Genomic DNA, 18846 nt, shown 5'->3' with positions numbered 1-18846 from the left:
ATATTCAGCACATTAAGGACTTGCCAGTAAAAGTTTGAATATTAATGATGGAAACAAATGTAGCAGACCAAATAACAAAAGATATTAGTCCATGTAGATTTACTTCTACTTGTCTTGACGAGAGCACCAATGTTACATCATCAGCTAGGCTGGACATTATTGCTCGATTTTGTAGAGGTGATGGAAGTTCTTTGCGAGGAACTGGTTAACATGGCAACATTACCTAAACAATCACAGGGATTTAAATATGTAAAGAGTAGTAAAAGAGTTGTCCGTTCGACAAGTCAACCTTTCAAAAATAGTTTCAATGACAATTGATGGTGCCATCCAGTATGATTGGTACAGATAGGTTTTGTCCATCTGTTGGACATCCACTGACATTGCACAGTAAATGAGAAGGCTTTGTGTGGAAAAGCTGGCCTTAAGGAACTAATAGAGTTGAAAACTGTCACAAGGTAATTAATTTTATTTCTTGGTGTGCTTTGCAAAAAGACAATTCAGAATTTATGGATTGAGGTGAATTTCTTGTACACTGGACTACCCATATGCAACAATGCTTGTTGGTTTAGTGGAGGCTCTGTCTTTGAAAGATTTATTGAGTGGATAAAATCATCTGTTTTTGACAAATGAAAAAACTTCCTAAGAATGACATGGCTTTGAGTAGATTTATAGATGGGCATTTTGTTTTTGCAAATTTCTCCTCACATTTAAATGACTTGAGCACTGAATTACAGAATTCAGGCAAAACACAATGTTATGTTTGATATTATAAAAGCCTTTGAAATCAAACTGGAACTATAAAATGTGATGGCAAAAATGTCCCAAACCTTTAAAAAAAAATTGAAATTCCTGAAAAAGCAGACCTTCAGAGCCTTCCAATGCAATTTTTGAGCATCATTGGTTCAACTATTGAACAATTTTCTTCAAAATTAATTCAGATCATTTGAAAAACTGCAAAATTTATGAAGTTTGCAGACAGTGTAACATTAAATAAATTGAATTGGAAATGTTGCAGTGGATTGATTTGGATAATTTTGAAATACAACTGATTGATTTACAAAGCTGTTAAATTTGAAGGCAAAAATTTGTTACCTTAAGAGTTGAATGAGAAAATATTGAAAGAGATAATTTAGTTACTGGATCAAAGTATAATAATACAGACAATGACGTTCTGAAATTCCATTCCTGAAACGTTTAACTGTCTGAAAAATCTTGCAACAACACATGCATGAGAGTCTTTGTACATATATACATACACACACACACACACACACTATATATGTATATATATAGTGCCTATAAAAAGTATTCACTCCCCTTGGAAGTTTTCAAGTTTCATTGTTTCACAACATTGAATCACAGTGGATTAAATTTGGCTTTTTTTGGACACTGATCAACAGAAAAAGACCCTTTTGTGTCAAAGTGAAAACAAATCACAACAAAGAGATCTAAATTAATTACAAATATAAAACACAAAATAATTGATTACACAAGTATACATCCCCTTTAAAATGACACTCCAAATCATCACTGGTGCAGCCAATTGGTTTTAGAAGTCTCATAATTAGTTAAATGGAGATCACTGTGTGCAGTCAAGGTGTTTGAATTGATTGTAGTAAAAATACACCTGTATCAGGAAGGTCCGACTGCTGGTGAGTCAGTATCCTGGCAAAAACTACACCATGAAGATAAAAGAACACCACGTAAATTCACAACAAGCTTATTGAACACCACAAATCAGGAGATGGATACAAGAAAATTTACAAGTCACTGAATATCCCTTGGAGTACAGTTAAGGCCACCAAGACACCCATGACAACTCTAGAGGAGTTACAAGCTTCAGTGGCTGAGATGGGAGAGACTGTGCAGACAACTGTTGCTGGGTGCTTCACCAGTTGCAGCTTTATGGGAGTGGCAAAGAGAAAGCCACTGTTGAAAAAAAAACCATATATATCAGACATCCCACCCTGCAAAAACTCATTTCAGGGAGATAGCACCATCAATTTACGGGAGAATTCCGGGACAGGTTGGATGTCTGATCTATAAGCTAAATTAAACCCACTGTGATTCAATTTTGTAAAGCAATTAAACATGAAAACTTCTGGAGGGGATGGTGGTGGTGGCTTTGGGGGTACGTATATATGTTTGTTTGCATAGGGCGAGAGTGGGACAAGTGGCAGTCTCTCTTCCCTTTCCCTTTTCCCATGATTTCCCCTTTCATTGCCCCCTTCCCACTCAGTCCACAACAGAGACCCATAACAGAATCAGGTTTATCATCACTCACATAAGTCATGAATTTGCTTTTTTTTTGGTTCTGTGGCAGCAGTACAATTCCTGCAGCACACCACTGGCCACAGGCCTCCAATCTGGAAAAGCAACCCCCCCAACTTTCACCCTTTAGCACCTTCTATCAAGCCAATTTTGTATCCAATTGGCTAGCTTACCCTGGGCATCACAGGTGATCCAACCTTCTGGATCCTGTCAAAACTCTCGTTGAAGTCCATGTAAAAATGTCTATTGTCCTACCCTCATCAACTTCTTGGTCATTTCTTCAAAAGCATGATTAAATTCTTGAGACAACATCCCACACATGAAGCAATGTAGACCCTGCTTTTCCAATCTCAGAATCTGCTTCAGTAACTTTCCCACCACTGACGTCAGCCTTGTCAACTTGTAGTTCCTAGACCTGTTCTTGCAACCCTTCTTAATTAAAGGCACAGTATTAACTAACCACCCCTCTCCCAATGTTGCATCTGTACCTAAAGATGACATAAAAATTTCTGCCACTCTCCCACCAATTATTTCTCTTGCCTAGTGTCATAAGATTAACTTGGTCAGATGCCAGGGATTTATCCAATTTTGTGTGTCCCAAGACTGCCAACATCTTCATCTTACATGTATTATTTTCAGGATATCACCGTTCCCTTCCCTGAACTTACCAGCTTCCAAGAGTTCATCCACATTAAATAAAGATGAACAATATTAATTTAAACCCACGCCCCCCCCCATCTTGCGTTACTCTACACATGGAGGATCTCAAATTTTGCTCCAATTCAATCACTCAGCATTATGCCAGTGCTAGTCAATGTCAGAGGTTAAAATCACCTTTTATAACACTTTTTATTCCTACATTTATCTCAGACCTCCTAATTCCCGCTGGCTATTGCGGGGGGGTGGGGGGGGATGGAGGGGACTCTCTGGTACAATCCCAAAGTGATCACCCCCCTTTTACTTCTAAGTTCTACTAATATATTGTCAATGGGCATATCCTCCCTAAACACTGTCATGATGTTCTCTGTAATAATGCAACTACCCTCCTCCCTTACCACTACCTCTATCACGTCTGCAACATGTAAGTACACCCTGGAACAACAGGCAGGACTAACACCTCATTCTTCTTCTTGTGAGTTTCTCAGAGTTACGGGCAAAAGTAAAGAGAATTCGATCACACTCAGGCGAACCTTGTGGATTGTGGAATGGTCTTGAGGTGCCAGGAGTTAAGTCACTAGTTACAGGATCGCCAATCTCTGAATTGCTCATTTCCCAAGTATTTGTGATTGGCAAAACTGAGTTGCTGGTAAGCAGTGAACACCCGGATATTGATGGTGGAGTACTCAGTGATGGTAATACAATTTTACAAGGGTAAACAGAACTCCCTCTTGTTACACACAGTCATTGCTTGGTTTTTTAGTGGCTTCATGTTGCTTACAACTTGTATGCCAGAGCTCCCAACTCTTGTTTGAACATTCAATTCACACATCTTGTCATGTGGGGCTAGTGGAAACTGGCCATTCTTTCACATTTGTATTACTCTGTCATGTTATTCAACACATGGGTAACAAACACAAGAAAATAGCAGGATTAGGCCACCAGACCCGTCAAGCCCGTACTGCCCTTGAATATGTACCAAACACCAAAACCCTCAATTTCCTAATCTTTCAGATATTTAAATCCAAGGATCTAGCTTCTTCTTGGGACAGAACAATACAGAAATTCACTACCTTGGAGATTAAACTTCTGTGCACCGCAATATGAAATGACCAGCCCCGTACAATCTAAATGTCTTCCAGATTGTGACCATCTCAATTGCACCCATCAAGTCCCCTTTGAGTTATTGTATATTTGAATTAGGTCACTCAATTTTCAATGAACACAGATCAAAACTGTCTAGCCTCTCTTCACTAGACATCCTCCTCAAACAGGAATTAGTCTGGGAACTGCCTTTGGACAGCTTCCAATAATACTCTATCCTCTAAAGCCAAGGGGAACAAAACTGCATAATATTCCAGGTACAGTCTCACTAACATTCAGAACAGCAAAGCCAAAATGCCACATGCTTTCTTCACTACTTGTTGGACCTACCTGATGCAATTGATGCATTTGAACAACTTGATCCCTCTGAACTTCATTCATTTGTAGTTTCTCTCTACTTGAATGAAAGTAATCTGATTCCTGCATGACCTTACACTTTCACACATTAATGGGAGGAGGAACGTCAATGTTGGCTGTTAGCTGTCACGAGCAATTAAGCTTGCCTGTGGAAACTTATATTAGTCACATATATACACTACTGGGCAAATATCTTAGGCACATGCATATAGCTAAGGAGTCGAAGATTCTTGCACAGTACTGTAAGAACTTTATGTATCGCACTGCATTTCTGCTGCAAAAAACAAATTTTATGACATATGAAGTTGGTCAAGAAACACATCAACTCCTGCTTGAGAGGTGAATTTGCCTATCAGCGCAACAGGTCCACAGTGGATGCCATCTCATTGGCTCTTTACTCAAACCTGGAACATCCGAACAACAAAAATTAATACATCAGGATGCTCTTTATCAACTATAGCTAGGCATTCAATATCATCACACCCCCTCAAAACTAATCAATAAGACACAAGTCCTTGGCCTCAATAACTCCTTGTGTAATTGGATCCTCGATTTCCTTACTTGCAAGCCCCAGTCAGTTCAGATTGGCAACAACATCTCCTCCGCAATCTCCATCAGCACAAGTGCACCACAAGGCTGTGTGCTGAGCTTCTTGCTCTACTTGCTTTACATTCATGACCGTATGGCTAAATATGGCTCCAATGCCATATTCGTGCTTGCTGATGACATCACTGCGTAGGCTGAATCAAAAGTGGTGATGAATCAGCATTTAAAATGGAGATTGAAAATCTGGTTGTGTGGTGCCACAACAAACTCTTACTCAATGTCAGCAAGACCGAAGACCTGTACAAAAAAGTGATTTTTTTTTTACCTGCTGAATCGGCTGCTGCACATATCCCTGTTGTTGAAGCACTTGTTGGCTAAGTGAGGGGCCAGAGGCAGAATAGCCAGGAGAAGGAAGGGGCTGCCCTGGGGATGCCATAATAAAACCAGGCTGCTGCTGTGGCTGAAGTACAAGTGATGATGGGAATATGGCAGTATGGGCATCTGGAACTTCAGTGGATGGTTGACGGCCAAGGCTCACCTGGCTAAACTGAGCACCAAGACTTTCTTGCTGCATAGATAATAAAAGTTGCAATTAAAATAGGACTGAATAGCAAAGGCACTCCCTCTCATTATACTAATTCAAAAAGCATGCAGATGTTTATCAAGCCATTACAAAAAAAAAGACTATATTTCACAGCAGTAAAAGTACCTAATCTCCATTAAACAGTTGTTAAAATTGAGAATGCACCAAATGGGGAATTGTGGATAGAAGGCATTGAGGGCCAGATCCTGCTCAGTGGTTCAAAGACATCTGAACAATGGCAAATCTTGGATTTCAATGCATGCACATTCAAGTGCTGCCTGGGACTTACTGGACAACAGATAGTACCATACGTTTTCACATTTAGTCCAATTGTGGGGCAGGGTTTCATCAACAGGACAGTGGAAAATCACCTCAGAATCTGCACCAATTGCAACATGGCACAGAAAGGAAACCACCTTCTGAAATAGGAGGTAAACAGGACCACTTCCCAGTGAGATAGTCAAATGGACCACAGCGATGATGAGTTTAAACTGTTTAATTGGGTTAGGTGTTTTAATTTTTAAAGTACATCAGATACTCAGTTTTTAATTTTCTTGCATACATTTTAATACCTTTTATTATTGAATGCTATAAATTATTGAAATCATTTATAGTTTCTACAGCTGGCAGAAAATTATCAGGAACACTTCAGAGATCAGACTGCTTCATTGCCTGACCCCAGGGTATGGAAGAACAGTCAGATGTCTGAGTGGGCTACACAGAACCCAACTGCAGGCATTTGAGCCATAAATGGAGATTTTAGGCAGAAGTTAAATGCTGTCAACTACTGTTATTGTACGTATGGAGAAACATTTGCAATCTGAACCATTCCAAAGAAACTAACTTTTGATGTCTTGGTGCATAATGAAAACATTTATTTAGAATGCCTAATAAAATCACGAATGTTTTTTAAAACAAAAAACATCAATATGCAAATTTTAAAGTGCGCCTGTTTCTATCTAGATACATTATTTACTGAAACCTAGCATGACTCTCAGTGCAGCAACTCCATGATAAAAACCTTTGTATTCTGTTTACCATTAATATTTACACTAGGGAGCTCAAGGAGTCAAGCATATGCCAAAGGCTCCTTAAATTTCAAGTTAACAAGAAATATGAAATGTTTACATACAGTCAAACACTGGTTTCTAGCTTGGTTACTGGAGAATAATGCTTTAATTGAATGAAGATTCATCACTTATTTGAAATGATACATACAGGGAACTGAATAATTTAGTCTAATATTATTCTCCTTTAATTAAGTGATGCATTATTAAAAGCAGTCAAGGAGCGAAACCATGAAATCAAACAATTTTACATCTCTCACACACCGACATAAATTGCATGTGTTAAGTTTTACTTGGTATAAATCCAAAGAAATGTATTTAAAAAAATCTTAGTACAATGAATGAAAGCCATTTATATTTAAATAATACAACAATAAACTAATCCAAAGGCAAGTTTTTTTAACATCCTCAGCAAATCACTGGTATTACTACAATATAGAACTGTTCCAAACTGTTAAATAATAAGTGATAAACATGATGCATTTTCAAAATACCCTTTCCCCTACCTGTACTAGCATTTTATGTTAATTAACTTTATCTGGCCTTTAAACAAATGTTTTAATAATCATCTTAGAAAAAAGTTACAAAACTTCCTTCCTATCCAAGTTCAATTTACAAATATTTTTTCTGGAATGTCTTATTCAATTGAGAAATTGGTCCAATTTGTGCTTTGGAAGAGTCTACTCTATGGGCCATGACCACAGAGTTAAACAATATATTAAAATCAATAGCTCTTGAGATTATCTTAACATGCATTAAACACACTTCTAATTTGGTCTTTAAAAAAATCAAATCCCTTTGTATCAAATTCACAATGTCAACAAAAAAAATTCACATTCGATATTTTAATCTTGTAGCTGAAATTTTTGCACCCAAATACACAATAGCAAACAGAAGATACTATCTTAAGTTATGGTTACTCTATCCCAAGTTATCCTAAGCATATATTTAAATATGAATATCTCCCAGTTTTAACTGTAATGCAAAATGATATAAGGGTATAAAATATACACAGGGAATGTTGGAAATGTGCAGGGCAGGCAGCACCATGCAATTATACACAGGGAATGTTGGAAATGTGCAGGGCAGGCAGCATGATGCCGCCTAACCTGACCAACTAAGTATTTCCAGCATTTTGTGCTTATCCCAGTTTCAACTGTTCACTAAAAAAGGTGAATTTGCCCTTGTAGCCTGAAGTTCAAAATATAATGGCTGTAAGTATATCTTAGTCACAGATACACAAGCTTGCTTTTTAAAACAAAAGCAATAAATCAAGGAATTTTTTTTTTTAAAAAAAGCAGGCAAATACAAAGAGCAGCACAAAGCAAATTACAAAAGTAATAACCACCAGCAGAGAAAAGAAAGACTTTATAAACCAGAAGATCTTTTGCAAGATGAGAATAGAATATTGAGTGTCAATACCACAGTGTATTGCTGGGGAGGTGATACTGGCAGGAGCTGAGGTGGGTAAGAGACCGCAGAGTACTGGAGAGGCTGTGAGGAAGACTGCAGAGCCCGAATTGGCTGAAGAAGCAACAGTTTGCACAGTTAATTCAGCAACATTAACTTGATAAAACCCAATGGTTTTGCAGTATCATAAAGTACATTTAGATATTACTGCACTAATTAGTTTACAAAAATACTTCTACAGTAAATTACTTGATATACTATTGTTACATCAGCCACCTCAATGCTAAATATGAGCAAATAATTAACAAAATCATTTGAAATTCAAAATAATCGTAATGGTTTAGCTGTTTTATATAATACATACAGGCAATTAACTTTTAATATACTGAAAGCAGCATCTTGAATGTATGAAAGTACATTGCAACAAAATTTAGGCAAATACTGTAACTGTTACAGAACTGGTCAGTGACATGAAAAGGGACAGCTAATCTGCATATATTCCACCTAACTACTCCCAATATTACATCTGACAGAAGTGGTCATTATTTGCCAGGCCAGCACAAACATTTCATTGCACGAGGTAGACTATGACTGTCTTGAATTACTGCAATGCAATGGTAAAGATAGCAATTCCAGGAATTTGCTCCAGCAAAATGCAACCAGCTGTATCAGCCTAGGATCTGTAATAGGATTTCAGTTTTTCCTTAGTACTGGTAAAAAAAAACAGATAAAAGAATAAAAAGCCTTAAATTCAAATTTGCTGAACAAGCCAGGATAGTTGATAAAACAGAAGATTACAAAGGGCCAGGATCCTTCATGAAATGAGGTGGCAAGCTTCTGCCAGATGCAGTTGAATGTGAGAAGGTGATACTTAGGGATTCAATGCAAAATCATAAATGCTAGTGAAGAAGTCAGTAAGTCATAGAGCAATACAGCTGGAATACAGGACCCTTGGCCCAATGAGTCCATGTTGACTATGGTGCCAACCCAGCTAGTCACAAAATCCTGCATTCAGCCCATATCCTTCCAGGCAATGTCCCTCCACATACCTATCCAAGTGTTTCTTAATTAACATGATGCACCTCCATCAACTATTTCCTCTATAGCAGCTTGTTTCATATACTCACCACCCTCCACATGGAAGAAGATACCCTTTTATATCTTTTTCATCTCACCCTAAATTTATGCCCCTGTTTTGGACTCCCCTACCCTGAAGACTGATACTGTCCACCTTAACCCTTTCATAATTTAAACATTTCTAGAAGGTTACTCTTCATTTTCCTACATTCCAAGGACTAAGCACCTAGCCTAGCCAACCTCCCCCTAAAATTCAGGTCCTCTTAACCTGGTAACATCCTCATACATCTATTGTTCATCCTTTCCAGTTTACCTAATCTCTTCTATAACAGGGGACCAAAACTGTACACAATACTCCAAATGTGCCTCACCAACAATTTAAACTGTAGCATAATGTCCCAGCTCCTATACTTTCTGCTGATGAAAACCAGCACGTAAAATGCCATTTTCACTGCTCTGTCTACCTGTGACACAGCTTTCGAGAAACAATGCACTCATACGCCTACACCTTCTATTCCTTTACACTCCCTAGTGCCCTTACATTCACTGTAGAAGTTCTATGCTGATTTGACTTTACAATGTGCATCACCTCATAGTTGTCAGTATTGAAATGCTACTGCCACTTCCTTAAATAATCAAGAACCTCTGTAATCTACCACGACCTTCTTCACCAAAAACTACACCTCCTAGTTTTGTGACAATGATCCACTTACTAGTTAAGCCTTGTGCAGTACTGTGCAAAAGCCTCAGGCACATATATATAGCTCATGTGCCTAAGACTTTTGCACAGTACTGTAGTAACTTTAAGTATTGCACTGTTCTGCTGCCACAAAAAAAAAATCATTAGTGATGATAAACCTGATTCTGACATGGGTCTGGTCTCTATTTTGGACAGAGTGAGAAGGGGCCGGGAGAGGGAGGCACCAGAGAGACATCTGTAGTAATCAATAAATCAATTGTTTGGAATCAAACGAGCACTCCTGGTGTCTCACAGCTGGATGTGACTTCATCCACACCAACTCCCTTGCCTGACACCACTCCTCTGCCACCTGCCCCATAGCCCTCCTACAGCCTTTCATCATTGCCATTCCCAACATCCTCTGCCAGATTTACAAACTCACTCTCCGCTCCACATTGACAAATACAGTAATGTGCAAAAGTCTTAGGCGCCCTAGCTATGTGTATGTGCCCAAGACTTTTGCACATTACTCTATGTTATTGTATTATATTATATTAAACGATGAATAACAAGGGTTCCAACACCAACCTCTGCAGCATACCATACCACGAGTCACCAAACTCCATTCTGCGATACAACCTTTAACCACCACCCTCTGCTTTCTACTCGAGTCAATTTTGAACACACTTAACAAGCTCTGCTTGGATGATTCCATAGGGCCTAACTTCAACACTAGCCCACCATGCAAGACCCTGTCAAAAGCCTTGCTGAATTCTAACATCCACTGCCCTACCCTAATGTACATTTTTGGTTACTTCAAAACAAAACAAACTAAGGTTTGTCAAGCACGGCTTTCCACTCACAAAGCCAAAGCAGACTCCTCCTAATTAGATTATGTTTATCCAAATGCTGGTAGGTTCAGTCCCTCAGAATTCTAGCAACTTCCCCATCTCTGATGTCAGGTTGATCAGCATGTGGATAGAAAATATTAACACGGCACAAGACCATATAATCCTTTGAAAATTAAAATACTTGACATGCTCGTAATCTGAAATTTAAAAAATATTGGACATGCTCAGCAGGTCTAACAGGATCTACAGAAGGTAAAAAAAAAAGTTAATATTTCAGGTCAAAGGCACATCCAATGAGCAGGTCAAAATTATTAATTTGCAAAGAAAGCGGGGAAGGGATATAAAGGACAGAAGATGAGAAAACAAACAGAATGTTGTCAGGGACAAGTCATTTCAACAATCATTTTATTGGTGGTTTGTAAGAAGGAAGTCCTTCATCACCTTCTTTGCAATTTAGAACTTATATTCTGTCTTACCAGTCCCGACAAAGAGCTTGACCTGAAATATTAAGTATCTTTCCACAGATGCTGACAATCCCTTGAGCATGCAGTTCAATATTATGCACTTTGAAGCTGTGCTGCCATTCAGTAACAGCATTGCTCATTTATTGTCTCAATGTCACTTTCCTGCACTAATCTCGTAACCCTTCATTCCATTAATCCATCCAAAAGATAACTTCCAAGTTAAAAATAATTAAAATTGAAGTAATCGAAACTTAAAAATAATTTCATTGTAAGATTAAAACTAAACATTTAAAAGCAAATATTTTAAATTAAAAGCTAAAATAGTACTAGTAAAGAGCTTTCTTGGTCCTTGTCTCCTAAACCTTAATCCTACAACCCCACTAAACTTGAATCTTGAGCAGATCTATGATGGTGCAGGATTGAGGTGATTCTCCAACTTAAATGCTAAGGAATCACAACAAAAAATTGATCCACTGATTCCAAGTCAATTAGAAATTTAGGACTTCAGCATTTCACATTTGCAGATATTCCAGAAACAATGCTGTCTTAACAGATGCCAGCAGTTTCAATTTGAGCCACCAGTGTAGCCAACACAATCTGCCCCATATCTTACATTCAAGGCCTAATTACGTACCATTCAACTTAAGGGACCACATCACAGAAGTTGGATGTTAAACTTAAGAGCTCAGCATTTCAGACAAACAAGAGAAAAGCCTGAAACGTTTCCTAAATGTGGGGCTGATATTTTTGAAATGAAAATGTCACAATAGTAGTTGATATATTTGTGACAAGTCAGTGATCAAATTGAATGAAGGCTTAACTGAAATGTTTGAATAGTCCATTCTCAGTCATAACTATTAAGTATGCAGACAGACCTTTAGTTATCCATCCTCAATTGCAACCTGCCTTTTACAAACATGCACCTCAAATCTGACTCCACCCATTTTCTATTTCAAATCCAAGTGTTCAATGGTCCTTCAGTCCTGCCGAAGGGTCGCAGCCCGAAACGTTTCTTTCCCCATAGATGCTGCCTGACTGCAGAGTTCCTCCAGCATTTTGTATGTTTTGCTTGGATTTCCAGCATCTGCAGATTTTCTTGTTTGTGAACCAATGATTCATTCATATTTTAAACTCTAGATATAATCAAAATACTCTACCAAACTTGTGTGTTCTCTAATTAATTCTAATGTAGCAGAAAACAGGGACTGTATTGACTCCCTTCCGGTTTATCCTTTCCACTTCAGATACAACATTGAGTCACATCATCCGCAGAAATTCTCTGACGACTCAGCAATAGTTGGTACATAAAGGGAGGATGGGAGGATGAATGCAGGGTCCTGGTGGAGGACTTTGTCAAATGGCGCAAGCTGAATCATCTGCTGCTCAACATCAGGAATACAAAGGAGCAGGTGATGGACTTTAGGAAGACTAAGCCTCCACTGCTCTCTGTTAGTATGATGGTGAGGATGTGGATCTGGTGAGGACCTACAAGTACCTGCGGGTGCACCTGGATGACAGACTTGGGTGGAGCACCAACACAGAGGCTGTGTACAAGGGCCAGAGTCACCAGCACTTCCTAAGGAGAATGCAGGCCTGTCCTTCACATGTTCTACCAGTCTGTTGTCACCAGTCTGATTGTCTACGTGGTGGTATGCTGGGACAATGGCATCAACACAGATGATGCCAACAGGCTCAATAAACTGATTAGAAAGGCTGGCTCTGTTATAGGAGCCAAACTGGAATCAATGGAGGCTGTGGTAGGACAGAGAATCCAACGGGAAATCCTGGCAATTCTGGACAAGGTTTCTCACTCTCTGCATGCCACCTTGGCTGAACAGAGGAACACTTTCAGTAATAGACTAAAGACAAATGCACTGCTCCAGAGAGTGCGATATGAGGTCATTCTTACCCTTCGCCATTAGGCTGTATAATGAGTCAATCTATAGCCAGAGAAGTGATAAGGCCCTCTTGTTAGACTGTTTGAGGTAAGTTCTTTTTTATTATTTCTTACTTCTCTTTTAACATTTGTATATCTGTATATCTGTGCATTTGTAATGCTACTGTGACACTGTAATTTCCTTTGGGATCAATAAAGTATCTATCTAAAATGCTGACCAAAAGAGACACTACATCACTGAAAAATGTTGTCAATCAATGGAACACAGTGAAAGGGGGCTATGGAAAGTTACCAAAATTTCTATCATCTTAAGAAACTACTAATTACGCAGCTGGTCATAGGTATGCCATGTAGAGTTTAATTATCAACTTAACTTTGTAATACTCTTACACAACTATGTTCTATAAGTCAAGTCAGTCAATTTTATGGACAATATTTTTAAGTAGTAAAGCACAAGAATTGACTTTTTACATTAGCTTCAATCTGAGTGATCATTGTAAATGTCAACAAATTTTGAACTATATTCAATTTCAGTTCAAATTTTTAAATGGTCAATCATACTACCTTATCTCCTGACATACAATTTACATTTTCGATTTAATCTATGATGAACTAACCTGAGAAAGGATCTGATTTGGTAGTTGCTGCTGCTGTGGAACAGTTGGTGGTGGTGGCTGCGCTGGGGCAGCCACAGGGTTCCTCACAGACTGCTGGGCAGCTGGGGGATTATATACTACTGTTGTACCATCTGGATTCATGAATGGCTGACCTGGAGGGGACAATGATTTAAATGTCCATTACATTAAAAAAAAAGCATTGTTTATTAATATACACCCATCTGATTCAGATTTAAGATTAAACAACAGAACATCTCTGTCAACAGCAAACAAAATAAATTAAAATGTAGTACTTCAGCTTCATGTATAAACATGGAGAATAGAGGGTGTGTAGCAGATCACTACTACATGATGCAAACAAGAACAAAAGAGCTGTCATACACTGGGCTATGTCTCCCTTTGCTAAAACAGTATAAACTTCAGTCATCCTGGAGAGCAGATATTCCCAGTTTTTGTTACTCCCCCATTACCAAGTGTTTCTAAAAACCTGCTACCATGCCCCACACTCACTTCTATGTTCAGGAAACTCATGGATTGTTTGATCACTAAGATACAGGCAACAGATTCAACTTCCCCTACTACTTATCTTTTCTACATTTCTACACTCAACAAACCCCTATAACCTACTTTTGGGTTTGGGTATTATCTCTGATCAGCCATGCAATCTCATTGCATTCTACATCTAGACTGGTCTCCCCTAATGCCATTATTTTATTATCCAGCTCAGCAGGATTGTCATTTGAAAGCATTCGTTTCATCTGACCGTAGTCAAAACATCTCCAACAATGTTTTGTCTTCCCATTTAGAATATCAATTCCAGAGTCCCTCAGAGCTTGTTCTTGGCGTTTCTTCCTCACATCTGCCTAACTGTCATCCAGAATATCCTTTCTGTTGGCAGTAGTCTCTGCAGACATGGAGTCAGCTGCAAAACATGGGGCTGACCAAGTCTACCACTTTCTAGCTTTCCAGTTGCTGCATTGGGGAGTATTTTCTGTACATAAATGTCAAATATCATCTGCAGGCCTATTTCAACATCTCTCCTTGGTACCAACTTCACTTTGCTCTCCATTCATTCACAGAATAATCACTTTACTAACAACATCCTCTATTCAGCCACAGTCTGAATTTCAGGCCTACATACTCTGTTACAAGAGCTGCTTATCTGTAATTATTGCAGATTTCTATACCAGCTCCACCTATGACAAGAGCTACCAGATTACTCCATTGTGACAAAGACCAATTTAGCAATTCTCAATAGCCTGTTGCATCCTTGATAATATCAACTGGCTAAAAATCATGGCCCTGAAATTCCTCATCTTTAACCTTCACCAATCCAAATGCTAACTATCAAATCTGTTCCTTTTGACAGAAATTCTGCCTTCCTCTACCAATGTCAGCTGTGCTTACAGCAATTACAATGCTCCGGAAATTCCTCAATGCTTAATACCTCTCAAGCCTCTCTTCTCGTAATACTTTCATTCTATATGAAGTCCAATGCTATGGCATGTATTTCTTTCTGATTTGGCGTTTTTTGAAATGCCATTGCATATTTTCCGTGCTACAGGATCGATTTATATTAAAGCTATCACTAACTCTTCTTTCCTGTTAAATCCAAATTATTTCAAAATTGCCAGCAACTCTGAGTGTAATTTTTGACAATGTTCAGTGCCCTTTTCTAGGTAGATTAATATCGAGTCATCTTTGTTGACCTCAGGAAAGACATCCTTTCTATTGTGAGACAGAGATCAAAGGTGGGTGTGCACACTGACATTAGGCATGGGAATAAAATTAATTTCAGTATCTAAGTACTGCTTTAAATGCAAAGTGAGTTCAGGGAATTCAGTGCTAAGTTAAAGGACAGGACCTTCAGGGTTGTGATCTCAGGATTGTTACCCATGTCACCTACTAGAGGGGCCAGAAATAGAAGATTATACAGTTTAACACATGTCTAAGGAGTTGATACAGGAGGGAGGACGTTGACTTTTGGATCATTGGGTTCTCTTCCAAGGAAGGTGGGAACTGCACAGAAGAAACAGTTTGCACCTGAACTGGAGAGGAACTAATATCCTAGCGGGGAAGGTTTGTTGGTGCTGTACAGGTGGGGGAGGTTACAGGGGGATGGGAGCCAGAGTGCTGGAGCAGATAGTGGAGATGTTGTGGAGACATGTTGTTAAGACCTCAGACAAAGTCAGGAATTGAAAGGTCCAATTAATGTTCTGAGCTGGATATATTTCAATACACTAAGTACTGTAGGAAAGGCATCTGAGCTCCAGAGCAATAATCAACACATGTATTATGATATTGTAGCCATTAGCGAGACTTGGTTGCAGAAGGGGCAGGACTAGCAGCTCAATATTATGGGGTTCCATTGTTTCAGATGTGACAGAGTGGGAGGAATTAAAGGAGCTGGGGTGGTGTGACTAGTCAGGGAAATGTCATGGCAGTGCTCTGTCAGGACAAACCAGAGAACTCGATTAGAGAGGTTTTACGAGTGGAATTGAGGAATAAGAAAGGTATGACCACGTTAATGGGGCTATATTACAGACCAGCCAACAGTCTGAAAAGATTTAGAGGAACAAATTTGTAGAGAGATCACAGACTGGTGCAAGAAACTTAAACGTAGTTACAGTAGGTGATTTTAACTTTCCACATATTGACTGGGACTCCCATACTGCAAAAGGACTAGATGCGATAGCGGTTGTCACATGCATTCAGGAAAGTTTCATTATCAGTAGGTAGAGGTTCGGAAGAGAGCGTGTACAACACTTTATCTCCTATTGGGTAATGAGACTGGGCAAGTGACAGAAGTTTGTGTAGGAGACCGCTTGTGTAGGTCTGTTCTGCGGATTGAGGTTGTGAATTAGAGAAAGGCCAATTTTCATGGTATCAAATGATCTGGCAAGTGTGGATTGGGACAGGCTTTTTTCTGGTAAAGGTGTAATTGGTAAGTGTGAGGAGTCAAAAATGAAATTTTGAGAGACAAAGCTTGTATATGCCTGCCACAGTAAAAGGTAATGATAGCAGGCTTATGGAAAATGGGTCTCAAGAGATATTGAGACAGTGGTTAAGAGAAAAAAGGGGGTGCTTAGCAGATATAGGCAGGTAGGAACAAATGAGGTACTTATGGAGTATAAGAAATGCAAGAGGACACTTAAAAAAGAAATCAGGATGGCTAAAAGAAAGCATGAGGCTGCTCCAGCATTCCTCATGTGAAGGAGAATTCTAAGGGATTCTACAGACATGTTAAGAGCAGAAGGATTGCAAGGGACAAAATTGGTCATCTGTTAGATCAGAATGTTAATCTATAGGAGAAATCAAAAAAGATGGAGGAAGATCTTAAATGGACTTTTTTGTATCTGTATTTACTCAGGAGATGGACACAAGAGTCTATAGAAGTGAGACAAAGCAGCAGCAAGGTCATGGACCCTATACAGATTACAGAGGAGGTGGTGTTTGCTGTCTTGAGGAAAATTAGGGTTGATAAATCCCCAGGGCCTGACAAGGTGTTCCCTCAGAACCCGTGGTAGTCTAGTGTGGAAATTACAGGGACCCCTCACAGGGATATTTTAAAAATCCTTAGCCGTGACTGAGGTGCCACAGGATTGGAAGTTGCTAATGTTATTCCACTGTTTAAGAAACGCTCTAAAAATAAACCAGGAAATTATAGGCTAGTGAGCCTGACATCAGTAGGGGGGGGGAAATCATTGGAGGGTTTTCTAAGAGGCCTGATCTATGTGCATTTGGATACACAGAGACCAATTAGGGATAGTCAGCACGGCTTTGTGCATGGTAGGTCATCTAACCAATCTTATAGAGGTTTTCGAGAAAGTTAACAGGAAAGTTGATGAAGACAAGGCAGTGGAAGTTGTCCATGTGGACTTTAGCAAAGTATATGGCAAGATATCACTTGGGAGGCTGGTCAGTTGTTGGGCATTCAAAATGCAGTAGTAAGTTAGATTAGGCATCAGTCTTATGAGAGACGCCAGAGAGTAGGTGTCTTTCTGAGTGAAGGCCTGTGACCACTGCAGTGTCGCAGGGATCAGTGCTAGGTCATTGTTGTTTGTCATCTATACCAACAATCTGGATGATAATGTGGTTAACTGGATCAGGAAATTTGCGAATGACAACAAGATTGAGGGCATAGTGGACAGAGAGGTAGCAGGCTTTAGACCAGCTGGAAAAAATGGCAGATGGAACTTAATGCAGACAAGTGCAAGGTTTTGCACTTTGGTAGTATCAACCAGGGTAGGTGTTACACAGTGAACGGTCGGGCACCGATGTGTGTGGTAGAGCAAAGGAATCTGGGAATACAGACCCATAATTCATTGAAAGTGCTGGCACAGGTAGATGGGGTCGTAAAGAAAGCTTTTGGCACATTAGCCTTCATAAGCCAAAGTACTGAGTACAGGTGATAGGATGTTATCTTGATGTTGTGTAAGACGTTGGTGAGACCTAATTTGCAGTATTATGTTCAGTTTTGGTCACCTACCTACAGGAAAGATGTAAATACGGCTGAAAGAGTACAGAGAAAATTTACAAGGATTTTCTTGGGTCTGGAGGACCTGAGTTACAAGAAAACACTGAATAGGTTAGGACTTTATTCCTTGGAATGTAGAAGATTCAGAGGAGATTTAATAAAGGTATACAAAAATAGGGTAAATCCAAGCAGTCATTTTCCACTGAGGTTGGGTGGGACTACAACTACAGGTCATGGGTTAAGGGTGAAAGATGAATAGTTTAAGGGGAACACGAGGGGAAATTTCTTCACTCAGAGGGTAATAAAAGCGTGGAATGAGCTGCCAGTGCAAATGTTGCATGCTGGCTCGATTTCAATGTTTAAGACAAGTTTGGATAGGTACATGGATGGCAGGGTATGGAAGGCTATGGTCCAGGTCAATGGGACTAGGCTGTTTAAATGGTCTGGCATGGACTAGGTGGGTCGAAGGGCCTGTTTCTGTGCTATGCTTTTCTATGACTCTACATGATGAAGGAGATATTCTTTTTCGACTTATCTCAGAATGTATAATAAGCAAAATGTTAAAAGATGTACATTGCTAAAAAGTATATTAAATAACTAGGTTAAATTACACTGTCAAATACTGAACATCTTTACAATTAATTTGCAATCATTTACAATGTCAATATTAAGAGCCAAGCATTTTAACAGAGTGCTAACCATTAAATTTATGTCATACTCATTATAAATGTGACTAGCTAACATTTAAAAATATAAAAATCACAACAGTCTATCATTTACCATTTTGAA

General features: G+C 39.1%; 1 protein-coding gene across 16 annotated transcripts in view; it reads right to left on the bottom strand.

The window, feature by feature from the left end:
- The window catches only part of LOC140197937 (R3H domain-containing protein 1-like), a 173085-nt gene that overhangs the window by 59620 nt on the left and 94619 nt on the right, over positions 1-18846 (bottom strand). For 14 of the 16 annotated variants that reach the window (XM_072258567.1, XM_072258573.1, XM_072258568.1 and 11 more), the window contains 2 exons: positions 13581-13732; positions 5261-5503 (listed from right to left, as the gene is read on the bottom strand). In XM_072258567.1, the coding sequence (XP_072114668.1) occupies positions 5261-5503; positions 13581-13732 (395 nt within the window). Of the gene's footprint in view, positions 1-5260; positions 5504-8007; positions 8110-13580; positions 13733-18846 lie in introns of all 16 variants that reach the window. The other 2 variants (XM_072258581.1, XM_072258579.1) reach the window with 2 other exon arrangements.

Source organism: Mobula birostris, chromosome 5 (genome assembly GCF_030028105.1).
Source record: "Mobula birostris isolate sMobBir1 chromosome 5, sMobBir1.hap1, whole genome shotgun sequence".
Lineage (NCBI taxonomy): Eukaryota > Metazoa > Chordata > Chondrichthyes > Myliobatiformes > Myliobatidae > Mobula > Mobula birostris.
Note: the sequence above shows the minus strand (reverse complement) of the source record. Positions and strands in the feature narration are given on the sequence as shown.